General features: G+C 40.2%; 1 protein-coding gene across 1 annotated transcript in view; it reads right to left on the bottom strand.

Annotated features, from left to right (window-relative positions):
• The window catches only part of GRM7 (glutamate metabotropic receptor 7), an 881,213-nt gene that overhangs the window by 229,874 nt on the left and 636,478 nt on the right, over positions 1-14,861 (bottom strand). Inside the window, exon 7 of the mRNA XM_068982114.1 lies at positions 14,059-14,198. Within this exon, the coding sequence (XP_068838215.1) occupies positions 14,059-14,198 (140 nt within the window). The remainder of the gene's footprint in view (positions 1-14,058; positions 14,199-14,861) is intronic.

Genomic DNA, 14,861 nt, shown 5'->3' on the forward strand with positions numbered 1-14,861 from the left:
AATTTTCTAGGCACGAGTACTGGAGTGGGTTGCCATTTCCTTCTCCAGGGGATCTTCCCAACCTAGGAATAGAACCCAGGGCTCCCGCACTGCAGGCAGATGCTTTACTGCCTGAACCACCAGGGAAACCCCTGGTGGAATTTAAAGTCGGGACCAATGGAAAAAAACAACAACAGACAATCCCTAAATCCTGAATAGTCCATTATCAAAATCCTCATAATATTGGTTATTCCTAGTAAGATGCTTGATGGTGAAAATTTGCGAGGCTTTCAGGGAATCTTCAATAGTTTCACTATAAGATGCAAGCTAATGGCTACAAAGCAGATCAGTTAGTCTTCTGCAGACAGTCCCATCAAGTGGGATGACACTCATTTGTGTAACAATAACAGTGATGAGAGAGAAGAGCTACTGGTTCCACCCCTTCTTGCCAGACTCCTGTTATTATAATCTGGCACTCTTGATTGAATCCTGTAAACTGGCATTTATAGTCGAGGTGATCTATACTTTAAATAGAAAAAAAATTAACTATCAGGAAATATACACACAAATCATGCAACTGACTATTTACCAACTTCGGTGCCAGCTAGCTTCTTGTTGGAGCATAAATGATTTCAGGGCAATTTCAAAGAACCACTTACCTTTCCCATGCATATCCATCACATGTTAAAGCTTGCTTCCACGGTGTGATTTCAAATGGAAGACATCATGTTCCCTGCTAAGATAAAGACCTTCGTGTCCCATTCAGTTACTGTGAAGGCTCTGTTATACTCCTGCCACGTGATAAATCAAGAATGCCTTTGTTGTTTATGAGAAGTTTTGCCTTCTTGGTATTTTCCCACTGCATCTTTTCTGTCTTTCTTGCTCTCTGCTTGTTATTTCTTCTTCACTGTCATAGCTAAAAGGACTGTTAAGTAGGGAAATGAAAACACCCCCTACATCAATGAGTGGATGACTGTTTGTTCAGGAGGTTGTAAGGAATGAGCACTTATTGACCAGGGAGCTTGTCTGAATAGCGGGTAAGATGATTCTGAGACATGAGACATGAGTAGTGAGACAGCTACTTCTTCCTAGGCTCCCCTCACCCCATTTTCCAAGGACAGAGATTTCTCTTTGGGCTCCATAATCAATCAAACGAGAGAGGGTAAATTTTGGGGTCAGAAGTTCACTGAAGCCACTTTTATTCTGAACAATGGGAAACTGGCTGTGCAGCTGTGTAAAGACCAGCCAGATCCTGTTTCCAGGCATGGGAAATACATTTATGAATTTGTCCAACTGAAGGCTGGGCAGGGGGTGGGGGTGGGGGAGTGGTTGGGCGGGGGACGCTGCTCATTTAGATTTTAGGGGATTGTTTACTACTCTCAACTGAAGAATCTTCTGGAGAAGTTGTCTGTAGACAGGATCCTATCAAATGCAGGATATTTAAAGATGGCATGAGCAAAACATCCCTAGGAATGGCAGGGCTCACCTGGGAACACTGGGGATGGGGGCCTTCCAGGTGCAGTAACCAGAAAAATGAATTCTCTTAGACGAAGGCCCCTACTTACGACAATGTAACGTAAACAGGAAGGCTGCAATAGCATCGATTATGGGGTTGGCTTGCTGAAGTAACTGGAGTAGTTTAGGATGTCATGTGCTCAGTGGTTGTGCTATTTTGGTTCTGAAGGGTGGGGGACAGTAGAAAAGGGAGAGAAGTTTCACTTTTCATTATGGCTCAAGACTTTGGAACAAGAATGAACCTTGATGGTGGGGGAAAATGATGCCACCAAGTAGCCCACCACAATGCATCCCAGACCTCCATCTAGGATGGCTCTGAACGCAGATGGTTTATCAGAGACTAAAGGATTCTAACTCTGTCTGCCTCCTCAGAGCAGATTGCCTGTAACTGCCGAGCTTAAAAGAATCAAGGAAAGTAAAACTGTCTATGCTAATGTGATTTTACAAACTAAGAAATTCTTATTCAGGAAGATAAAAGTTACAAATATGTATTTTTTAAGGTTTGTTTTAGGAATTTCCTGAAAATCCATCCATGTGCACAATATATCACTCCAAAAAAAAAAAATTTCCATCAGGGTAAATAGCTCATTTTCAGGACCAATTATCACTCAATTGGGATATATTCTCTCATCAAACAAGAGTTTACACTAAAAGTCTTGCTTTAAAACCCTCCTCGCTGGATCTAATACAAAACTAAAATATCTTGGACTTTGCCCAATTCTGATCAAACTTCCCCCAATGAAAGAAGTGCCTTATTCCAGACCCCAAATTTCAAAAGTATCTGCCCTTGACCTCCCTCTCCTGAGACTCTACCAAGACTCTTTGAAGATGGTGGCCCCCTTACTGAATAAACTACAAACTCAACTTTGCATTATCAATAGACAACTTTGGTAGCCATGTCAGGGAGTCAGCAGTCAACAGCTTCCAAATTCCAGGCTATTTACTATGATGTTCTACTGTTCCCTGACCTTTAATACAGACCAGTGAAGGTCAGAACAAGGTATACATCCAAGAGTGGAATTTCTAGTTCATACAGCAATTTTATGTTTAACTGTTTCAATTTTATAGAACTGCCAATCTATTCTCTTTCTCTGCATTTCTGCTTTGTCATTTAGAGAAATAATGCAATGAAAGCAAAATGCTCAGGATTGTGGAGGCTAAACTAGGACAAGGCTTGAGGTTTAGCTAAGCCTCCTATGGTGTTATTTACTCTTTTGTTCCTCTTCAATCCTGACTCCTCACTTGAGATGGATTATATCTGCTTATCATTAATTTAGGGTTCTTAATTCAGGGTTCTTCTCTAGGCTTTTCTAGGTATATGATTAGAACTTTTATCAAACAGATTAGCTCAATTAGATACTAAGTGTTAGTAGCTCAGTCGTGTCCTACTCTTTGCGACCCCATGGACTGTAGCATGCCAGACTCCTCTGACCATGGAATTTTCCAGGCAAGAATACTGGGGAGGGTTGCCATTCCCTTCTCCAGGAGATCTTCCCAATCCAGGTAGAGAATACGGGTCTCCTGCACTGCAGACAGATTTTTTTACTATCTGAGCCACCAAGGAAGTCAAGATAGATACTAAATATGCTTAAGAAAATCTCATACAAATCTCATCTGTTTACACAACTACATTATCTATTTTAGATAGGCTTAACAATACATTTATAACATGGGGAATACAGGCAACATTTTTAATGACTGTGATTATAAAGTAACATTTCACTGCACAAAAATATTTAATTTAAATATGACAATGATAGAGGTATATTAAAATTAAAGAAAATAAAAATAAAAAAAGAATAATGAAAATATGTTGCAAAGAGCTGATTCACTGGAAAAGACTCCAATGCTGCAAAAGATTAAAGGCAAAAGGAGAAGGGGCAGCAGTGATGGCTGGATGGCATTACCGACTCAATGAACATGAATATGAGCAAATTTGGGGAGACGGTGAGGGGCAGGGAAGCCTGGTATGCTGCACTCCATGGGGGTCACAAAGAGCTGGACATGACTAAGTGGCTGAACGACAATATGGATTTTACAGATTTCATAGAAAAACAAAGTTAGGTAGTAAAGAACAGTACTTAGGCAAAATAATCTGCCCCCTTTACCTCTCTCCCCGACAAAGATTTCCATATCTTAATTTCTTCATTTATCAATATGTTACAGCAAAAGAGACTTTGCACATGGAACAGATTACAGACTAAAAATAAGAAGATTATTCTGGATTATCTGAATGAGCCAAGGATAATCACATTGGCCCCTGGAGTAGAGGAGGAAGGCGGAAGAGTCAGCGGGAGATACAACTATGGAGAGGAGGCAGGAAGCAGTGGAAGCATGAGAGGGACTCAACCCTCCACTGCCAGCTTGGAAGACGGAGAAATGGACACCAGCCAATGCATCAAGGTGGCCTCAAGAAGCTAGGGCCAACCCATGGCTGATATCAAAGAAACAGAGATCTCGGCTCCACAACCAAAAGGAACTAAATACCGTCAAGGACCAGCACGAGCAGGACGCGTATTCTCTATCCTAGAGTATCCAGAAACGACTCTGTTGACACCTGGATATTAGCCCAGTGGGATCCCTATGGGACCTGTGACCTTCAGAACTATAAGAAAAGAAAGGTGTGGTGTTTTATGCAGCCAAGTTTCTGGTAATTATTTGCAGCAGCAAGAAATACGACAAGAAGTATGACCATGAATCCCATATGCTTACTTATATCAGGAAGATTACAGCAATTCATTTTCAAAGTGTCCTTGTGAAGTAGCTGTTTTGCTTGGCTTGGTTAGATTTTAAATATACAAGGGGCTGGAGTTCAAGGATAGCGTATGATTTGCTTTAGCCACAAGTGGCTGAGAATGTAGGACTCAAACTTGGGCTTTCTGATGCTATCCCACTTTATAAGACTATCTCACAGCATGTTGAAAACATTTCCAATCTAATCCCTACATTTCCATTTTAACATCATCATGTCACCCTTTGATTTTTGGCTTCCCAGAGCAAATGGTTAGAGGGTACACAAGCTCATCTTTTCCCTTTTCTAATTTTGGATTGGCACTAGCAACTGAGAATCCCTGTTATAAATATCTGAGCTCTCCAAACTCATCCTTATTACTTCTTCTTTCAAATGTATTTTGCCTGAACTCAAAACACAGTAAGTAATGAAATTCAACAATTTCCCCACAGAACATAGTTGTACATTAATAAACAAAAGTGATGTGCTGAAACGCCTACAATGCAAACAAGAAATAATGGGGGTTCAAGCTTCTGTAATGCACATGCTTATGAAAATATATTGATAATTATAAATACTATGCATCTTCTAGACATTCATAGACAGAACACAATTATACACCATTGGTTACAAGAAGAAATGCTCATGACAAAGGGTGATCTCGGTTTCTTTCATTTTCGGTATTTCAGAATTTGCACAAATATATGTCTCCAAACAAAGGCACTGTCTTCATTAAAGCAGTTCTCTTTAGAAGGCTGTATTTACTGACTATTTTTTCAAAAAAGCTGTTACATTATTATGGCTGTTTTGAGTCACTGACGCTATTAGTATATTATTGTTGACTTTTGAAAAACAATTCCTAGAGATCATTTATAAAAAGTCAAGTATATGTGGAAACCAAGTTGAAATCTACTTGACATCTAGATTTAGTGAATGAAATAAGATGCCAATGGGCATAAGGAAATAGGTGAGGGAGCAGAGATCGGGGGAGGGGGGTCAGGCAATGGGGGAGAGTGGGGTCTGTGGAAACACAGAGAAGTGGGAAGCCTTTACTGAGATCCAATTAGCTATTATAGCATGGAATAAAGGCATATTACTGCCTGATCTGATTTTGAAAAGAAAAGCCGAAAATAAAGTTATCCTTGCAAAATTTCTTGATTCGTAAAATATTAGCAAGGAATTAAGTTTTTAAACACTCCTGCTCTTTGTATTCAGTTTGGGATCTCTAGTCTCAGGTTGCATCTCAACTGGAAAGCAGTACTACTGTCCTGGGTTTGCACATGTCCTGTGTAAAATACCACAGATTCAGAGATATTGACACATGGAAATAACCCTTGGCTCTCCAGGGTCAGGGTAAATGCCACTTTGTCAGAGAGGCCATTCTTGTCCTGGTTCACAGACCAAGGATCTGGGCCCAGCCATTAGAGCCACGATCCTAAATCCTTTGCTGTTTGACTCTTCCTCCAACGAGACATTAAAAGCTAGATAGGTAGGTGGCGGGTGGAACCAGTTTCAGTGGTGTGATCATCAATTCACTTTCACTAACACAAATGTAGCCATTCACACTCTGACACAATCTCTCAAGAACAGTTATCCCACCCTGTGTTCTCAAATAGCCACAGGTAGGTTTCTGAAATGAAAACTCAATTGTATAGAACGGACTTGATGATTTGGGAGAACGGCACTGAAACATGTATACTATCATGGTAAGAAATGAATCACCAGTCTATGTTCGATACAGGATACAGGATGCTTGGGGCTGGTGCACGGGGATGATCCAGAGAGATGATATGGGGTGGGAGGTGGGAGGGGGGTTCAGGATTGGGAACGCATGTACACCCGTGGCGGGTTCATGTCAATGTACGGCAAAACCAATACAGTATCATAAAGTAAAATAAAGTAAAAATAAAAATTAAAAAAAATCAATTGGAAAAAATTAAAACCAATTCCTTCATTTCTTTTCATCCTTCCCCCCCACCACCCCCTATCATTCAGAGACTGAAAGAATCCATATGTGCAATGTGAACTGGCTTACAGACCACATATACAATTCTTAAGAAACCTGTCTGGTGAACCAAGGTCTTAAGTGGATCCCTGAATTGTACAGAATTGCTGACTGCAGTAGATTTCTGGGTACATCTTCTCATCCATTCATTTAATAGGCACTGGGGAGTCTAAACAAAAAAATGACACCCTTATTCCTATGTAATTTATAATGTAACCCAACTGCTTGTCCGCTTATCCACTCATCTATTTCATACCGAACAATCATTTTATAAGCATCACACTAGGGGCAGGGGGATAAAGAAAACAAAACACAGTGGAGCACTGGAAACTGACATTTTCAACAGGTATGTGATAAACTAAAGATATTAAATTATTATTACTTTTGCTATTACAGCTAACATTTGTTGAACATTTACTGTGTGCCAGGCACTGTTTTAAGTTTGTTACATAGATTACTACATTTAATTCTAGCAATAACCTTATGAAATTGGTATTACTGTAATCCTCTACAGATCATAACTGGTGGAGCAAAGACTCAGTTCCCATTTAATCAGATCAGCTACAAAGCCTGTAGCCCTGGTTACTAATAACAAAACTATACATTATATGAGTCATTCATTATGATGATCAGTGGGATAATTTCATAAAAACAGCCTTTAAACTGAAGTTAAAGAAGTACTAGATTTTGACAACTTACATATTTTTCTCTTTGGCAACATTACTTTGATTATGGCTATCCATTACCCCATATCTCATGTAATACTTTGTAAATTATAAGCATGATTAGACTTCTAAAACATTTTTACTGCTTCAATTATGAAACAATAGAGTGATTAGGAGTTTTATAGGCAGTATAAGTAAGTATTGATTTGGGAAGAGATAATTTGATTAAACAGTGATTGCAGGAATCAACCATATTTTTTGTCTTTAAATGCCAGTGAAAGACAAAATTCTAACTGGGGTGAAAGATTCAAACATTTAACAAAATTACAACTTTTAAAATTAATTTTCAATCACCTCAGTTTAATGAAATTTTAAAAATTTTGCTTAATAAGTGTAGACTGACATTTTATTTAGCCCAGTTTGGGTGGATTAAAACAAAAACTTTTTTTTTTTTTAATTGTTGTTGTAAAATAGTTGTAAGTAGAAAGTAAGACACTTAAGTTTCCTTCAGTTACTGATAAGGGAACAATTCAGAGAGCACTACAAATGGCTTCCAGGGCTTCCCAAGTGGCAGTAAAGAACCTGCCTGCCAATGCAAGAGACCTGAGAGACATAACAGATGCAGGTTTGATCGCTGGGTTGGAAAGATCCCCTGGAGGAGGGCATGACAACCCACTCCAGTACTCTTGCCTGGAGAATCCCATGGACAGAGGAGCCTGGCAGGATACAGTCCATTGGGTCACAAAGAGTTGGCATGACTGAAGCGACTTAGCATGCACACAAAGGTTTCCTAGGGCTCGAACGGTGTCGTCTCCAGCCTAGATGCTCTAAGCTCTGCCTCCTTTTCCTTGGAGCTCCTGCTCTGCAGCCTCCAAATGTCTGCCTGTGGCTCCTGAGAGGCACATCCGCTTCCTCTAAGAGGTGGTAGAGTCTCAGATTGGCTGATAGGCATCCAGTGGTTCATCCTAACTGGACAGTTTACTGCCCATCATCACTATGAACATGGGTGATGGGTTTAGGCTAAATCCAGTCTTGCCTCTGGATTTAGGAACTGTGCAAGGCAGACCACACGACTGAAGAGGAAGCTTGGGTGCTCTTCCCAGAGGGAAGAAGTGTGGCTGCTTGTCGCAGAAAATTTCTACCATTAAAGAGATCATATTAATCTTCCCACGGTTTTATATATTAACAACAGTAACAAACACAAATGCTTGGTGAGTGTCAGGTAGTCTGCTAGTAATTGTACAAAAAAATAATTAAAACATGGATTCTATCTTTTAGGAGATTTCAGTCTCTAGTTAGAAAGTAAATTTAATAGGGAACAAATTTCTTAAAAAGCCCCCCACACGGCTCAGAAGATCATAAAGGTGGACTGCCCTGTAGAATGACTGACGACTAAGGAGTCAGTAAAGGTTAAGTGATATTTACTCAATCTTCCATTTAAGAGTGTGTGCAGTTCACTGTAGGAAGTTGCCTATTAAGGGTAGTTCCTAAAAAAAAAAAAAAAAACTAACATTTTTGGATTTTAAAGAATTTCAGTTAATTAGAAAAATTTACATTGCAGGCATATCTAAATGTCCTACTAACTGTAAATAACCAAAAGATGACAGAAATTTTGTTTCTAAAATGCAAAATATATGTGGAGCTTATTCACATCATAAATGTATAGCTTTTATAACTCTCTACCTTTCATATTATGCCCTTCTCCCCAACGTATTTCCATCCTAGTTTCTACATAGTATTGCATCATTCATTCTAACACACTTTTTTCATCTCCTTCTTGGGAACTATGACTTATCCTTCAAATTCCAGTTCAAATACATGTCAGTGTCTTAAATCAGCGCCTATCTAAACCCTGCAAATGTTGCAGAATGACACAGGGAGCGCAAGCCTGGTGCTCTGTGCCTCCCTAGAGGGGTGGGATGGAGTGGGAGACGCGATGGAGGTTTAGCATAGAGGGGACACACGTGTACCTATGGCTGATTCATGCTGATGTATGACAGAAGCCAACACAAAGTTGGAAAGCAATTATCCTCCAATTAAAATAAATATATATTTTATTTAATATAAAATAAATAAATTTATATATTTAATTTCTATTAAATAAATATATAAATATATATATGTGTGTATATATATTTAAAGTAGAAATAAATAAAATGAACCCTGAGATGGAGTATATCTATTACAGAGCCCTGATCCTATCCTGGGAACTCCGAGCGCAGGGACATGTCCCCTTGTTTCTCCCAACATCTCCAGTAGTTCCATCCTTCCTGACACCCTGCAGGTAAGCAATGGATATTTACTGCATTATTCCCTTGCCTGTTTCTCTGCCAGGAATAACATTTTCCAGAACCTCTGCATGGTACTACACAAATCTGAGGCAAAAAGCAGAGTTCTTTCTGTAGGGGTGGCAAGTGGGAGAATGAATGGCTTTCTTCCTAATGACTTCCTTCTGATGAACTCTTGTTGGAGAAAGTGAAAGTGAAGTCGCTCAGTCGTGTCTGACTCTTTGCGACCCCATGGACTGTAGCCTACCAGGCACCTCAGTCCATGGAATTTTCCAGGTAAGAGTACTGGACTGGGATGCCAGTTGGAGAAGAAACATTCAAATAGCAAATCCTGTGGTCATCTGTTGGCCCAAAAAGAAGCAGGGCCTAGAGCTATTACTCCAGCAGTGAGGACTCAGGGTCGCATTCTGTAACAGACTGGGCGCTCTCAGACACCGAAATTCCAGAGGATCGGATACAGAATTCCAAGCAGTCTGGTCTATAACCTTGGGATCATGAGACCTTAAAACGTTCACCTTCTAGCTAAGAAATGTATTTGCAATTACTGACCACAGAGAAAGCTGTCCTGAAAATTCCATTTCCTTGAGATGATATCACTGGGGGCTGAAACAGTACTCCATAGTCTTTCTAAATGATAAACATACATGTTACTTAAAATACTTGTTTTATCTCATTGACTAGGAGCAAGAAAACCTACCAAACTAAGTTTGCGGAAAGTCCACTCTCACAAAACTTGGAGGTGAATCAGAATAATTAGAGCAGAAGTAACATTGTGAGCAGGATGACCCTGGATGGACAGGGCATGCACCACTGGACAGACTAGCAGCTGCGGCCTGGGTCTCCAGGTGAGATAGGTGGAGTACCATCTGGGGACTGCATGTAAGTATTTTCTTCGTGATTCCAATTAGATTTTACAGTATCTTAAGTAGTCTATAAAAGACATCAACAGGGTAACCTCTTTGCAAGGCCAGTTATCTCAGTGGTCACCCTCTGAATTAACTCAGCCTTTCAGGGGCTCTAAAAACAGTCCTGCCGCTGGCTCAGCCATTCATAATTTTAAGGTGCATGCTATAGCAAGCATCACTCACTGGGTTCAGCTGAGGAATCGTGGTCCTGTCTGCTCTTTCTACCATAACCTCTCAGCATGACAAGGAAGAATCAAAGCTGTTCCTATTTAGTGCTAAATCAAGCATATATGCCTGTCTAGCATCCATAAACAAAAATAAAAATTCAAAGAATACAGCTTGGCCCAACTTTCCAGGCAAATGAGACAGACTCTTTTAATTTGGGTGTTATTTGGAGTAGTTGGATTGGAATTGTGACACTTCCTATGAGGTTTTCAAGGCCTTGGGTTCTCTGCTATTACATTTTCTCTCTTTTTCTAATGCATTTCAAGGCCATTTATAGGTTAACAACTTGCTTTTTTTTTTAATAACTATAGCCCAAAACTCTTTTCTGAGCTTCAGACTTATATAGTCATTTCATTTTGGCCCTCATGGAATTGGAAAGACTCAGTCAGGGTTCTCAATTTTCCCCTCCTGTTCCAAGCTGTCTCCCTACTCTCTTGTTAGAGCACCCACAGGGTTCTTCAAGCTATAAACCTGGGATTCACTCTCAATTATTTTTCTCTTCCTTTACCTCCAGTACTAAATCCCAACTGTTATTCTTCCTGTAAGATATATATATATACATATATATATATATATATATATACATATATATATATGCAATTATAGCTGTATACGCATATATATATATAGTACACATATAAATGTTTCCACTCATTTCATGTATCTCTGCTAGTACCACATTCTGTAAGCCAGTGGTTCTCCAAGTACTATCAGCATAGCACAGGTACTCCTTCCAAAGACAAATATTTGGGCCTCCTTGCACTCCCAGATGTCCTGAATCAGGGTCCCTGGGACTGGGCCCAGCAGATGTGTTTCTACAAGCCCTCCAAATGGTTTCCGTTGCACACTGAAGTAGAGAACCCCTTCACTAAGCCACCCTACTTTAGCTCGACAACTGCAGTGTAGTCTTCATTAGTCTTTCTACTCCCATGCTGGCCCTTTACTATTCAACACCTTCTCAGTAGACAAAGCAATATTTTATTCCTAATTCTGAGCCAGCCACTCCTTTTTTTAATATTTTGTCATGGTTTTTAAATGCACTCAGAGTAGAATCTTTAAAATATTTATCACGGTCTACAAGGGACGGCTCTGGCTCTTACCTACTGCCCTAACTTCTCTCATCCCTCCTCCCCATCCTCTCCCTTAGCTACACCATTGCTGTGTCTACTTCTGACCTGCTTCGTGGATCACTCATTCTCTCCCCGTTGTCTGCTCCTCATTTGCAAGGCCTCTCTTCACCTCTCATTCTTTTTCCTGCCATGCCTCTTACCACACTTTGGAATTTTCACACTCATATCTCTTGTTTACCATGTAATGCTCTTCAAGATCTTCAATTATGTACAAACAAGAACTATGTTTGTCTTGATTTCCATTATGCACCCGCTGCCTTGTACAATGCTGATTGCACAACAGGTACTTAAAAATACAAAAAAAAAAAAAAAAAAAAACCAAAGGCTTCTTGAATGGCTGATAAACACAATTTGTATTAAAATACAAACCAAAGAACACCCTTGAACAGATATAAGCAGAACCAGGTGGGACAATGTGCAAAGGATGTAAATGGCCTATTATGGCTTGACCAACGCATCTCATGCACAATCCTCTCTTTTAAAAACCATAACCCAAGTGGTACTGGCCCCAAGATGTCTAGTCTGTGTTTTATGCTCAAAAACCCATACTCAATCATTTCCAAAGTGCCTCCTAAGATCTACACCAGTAAAGGCTAATGGCATAATTTCCAGGTTTGGAAGAGACATTAGAAGGACTTCCCTGGGACAGAGCCTGTAATGGTTCATTTTACGTGTCAGCCTGAATGGCTATGGGTGCCCTGGTATATGGTTACACACAGCGAGAGTGTTCCTGACTGAGATCCACATTTGAATTGTTAATTGATTCAAGCAGATTGTCCTCCCCAATGTGTGTGTGCCTTAAACAACCTGTTGAAGAGCTGAACAGAACTGAAAGCCTGAGCCTGAGAGAATCCTCTTTCTCTCTGTCTATCTTTGATCTGGGACATCAGTCTTCTGCTGCCTTTGGACTCAGACTGGATCTTAAGCCATTGAGTCTTCTGGATCTCTGGCTTGGCAATTGCACATCTTTGGACCTCTCAGCATTTATGATAAATGTGAGCCAATTTCTACAACATATCTATTTATAACTGACCTATCCTGCAGCACTATCCTATTGGTTGCTTCTCTGGGGAACTCATAGTAATACAGGGCTCCTAAGACAATCATGCATTATATATATTACTATTTCAAAGTATATCTCTGGAACTAAGGAGCCCTACCTGATTCATAATCCCAATCCAATGTGCTTGTCCACAGCATCCCAGGTGAACATTATATGTGAGCTCAAGGCCACATCGAGGGATCTGCTATAGAACTTCTTGAAGTACAACCCCCCAGTTGACACATCTCAGAAAAAGAGGCCCTACAGCATCCCTGCCACAGCCCTCAGGCTCCAGGACCCCAGCCACCAGGCTTGGGCCTGAACTGTTCACATCCTATCCCAGGAGGGGAGAAAGAGGAGCTGTACTGGGCCCAGCTAGGGTGGAAGGATCCTGGCCCAAGTGTTCGTTACTCCTCAGGAAGACAAGCATATTCATTTAGACTAAACATTAATTTCAAATAGGGCATTGTAAGTATTACTAGAAGCACATTATTGAGTGTTGAGCCCAAAATAGTAAGAAATTAAAACACAAATAAATAAAAAAGGCGCTGAAGAGTTGTCAGTTAATACCTAGGCAGGCATATTTCAAACTTCGGAAGAATAAAAATGCTAACTGGACAAGGCCACCCCATGACTATAGGAAAACAAGACAAAGCAAGGCCACTCAGCCATGTGTGAAACTAGATACACAGGACACTCTGCAACTACAAAAATATCTAGACATCTCCCTTTTCCAGTTCACATGAGGTCTGACTGTTTCTTTGTTAGTGACCACTCTTGCCCAGCTCTTATCCTCCCATCTCCTAGTTCAAAATCACCACGACACCCAATCATTATATTGGTCTCTACTTCCTAAGAATGGCCCAACCCAAAACTGGTCCCTGCTTCCCAAAACCTCCTTAGAATTCCCAACTCAACAAATCTCATCTGAATTCCTCCACCCTCGAGAGAAGTGCTGGCAGGGGTCTGTTTTCCATGTAGTGAGGTAAATAAACCTTACTGTGTTTGACTACAAGTGAGTTCTTGATGGGCGGTGCCTGGTGGACTCTGACATAGCCTTGCACAAAGAACTGGTTACTCACTCAAGGTCATGCTTTACAGAATGAAAGAGAGGTTATGGAAATTAACCAACACTGATATTACCCAGAGAACCTCAGTGTAAGTCAAAGTGACTCAGTAAAATGAATTAAAAGAAAAAAAAAATCTACGAGCAAATAAAGGAAGGGAGGGAGGAAGGAAGGAAAAACAATTTGAGCATGAGAAAGGTCTCATGAAAGTATTGAAGTATTAGCTGGTACCTTGTTGGTTAAGCAACTCGAGCCTCAGTTTAAATGAGATGATTCACAGATTTGCCCAGTTCACAGTCAGGCACGAATTCCACACACATGCCCATCACCGCCACCATCATCAATGCTCTCACTGTTGTATTACTATGGTTATCAGTCCCTACTGATGCTCTTAACAAGCTGCAAGTGCACTTGCGGATACTCATAAACATATCTGCCTCATGGAGCATATTAAAAACCTGCTCACTCATTTCACAAGCAAAGGAAGAGGGACCAGCAAAACTCACGTTGAGCTGCAGTTCATCTGTCCACTGTCCGATCAGTCGGTAGCCGGGGTTGGAGGTGTTCGTAGTCTGATACTGGAAGATGTCGTAACGCCCAGGGGCATCCCCATTCTTGTTAAACAGGACTGGGGTGCCCGCGCTACCTGGGGAAGACAAGACAATGACAGATTTTATAGTTAAACAAGATTCCGTCGATCTCTTGTGCCTTGGAGAATAGTCTGAAGACCTGGTGATGAGCAAGGTAGCCTAGAGGTAGCCCTGCTGTTTAATAGGTTCCCCCAACATGCTCCCTGAAACTCCTGGACAAGTCATCACTATGCTCTGTGAATGCTCAGTAGAGAAGGTGGGAAGACAATTTGTTTCCTCCTTTGAACAGCTCAATTCTTTAATATCTTAAAGTATTTTATTCTACATTGTCTTCTCTTGTAAGGAATAAAAATTAAATGTATTATTTTTCAGAGAAAATCTTAAGCTTTATTGTTGTTACTATTATTATTTTAGTTTTTACCAAACACTAAATTGTGCTCAATAAAGAATCAAGACATAATAAATATATTTTTAAAATGAAATACAAGAGAAGTGAAAAACAGGCTCAAAAATTCACTTAAATACATAGTTGAATACTGATTGCATTTAAAAGTATTTTTGGCTGATTATTTCTAATTGGCTTTAAACGATAAGCAGGCTGAAATGCTTAGCAGTTTGCCTGGTGAATGCTTAACAAACAATGGATTCCTTCTCAATTTTCTATTTGGGTCTTATTTAAAATGTCTGTCCTGAGACTGAAAACAATTTTTGGAACAATT

This window comes from Capricornis sumatraensis, chromosome 10 (genome assembly GCF_032405125.1).
Source record: "Capricornis sumatraensis isolate serow.1 chromosome 10, serow.2, whole genome shotgun sequence".
NCBI classification, from domain to species: Eukaryota; Metazoa; Chordata; class Mammalia; order Artiodactyla; family Bovidae; genus Capricornis; species Capricornis sumatraensis.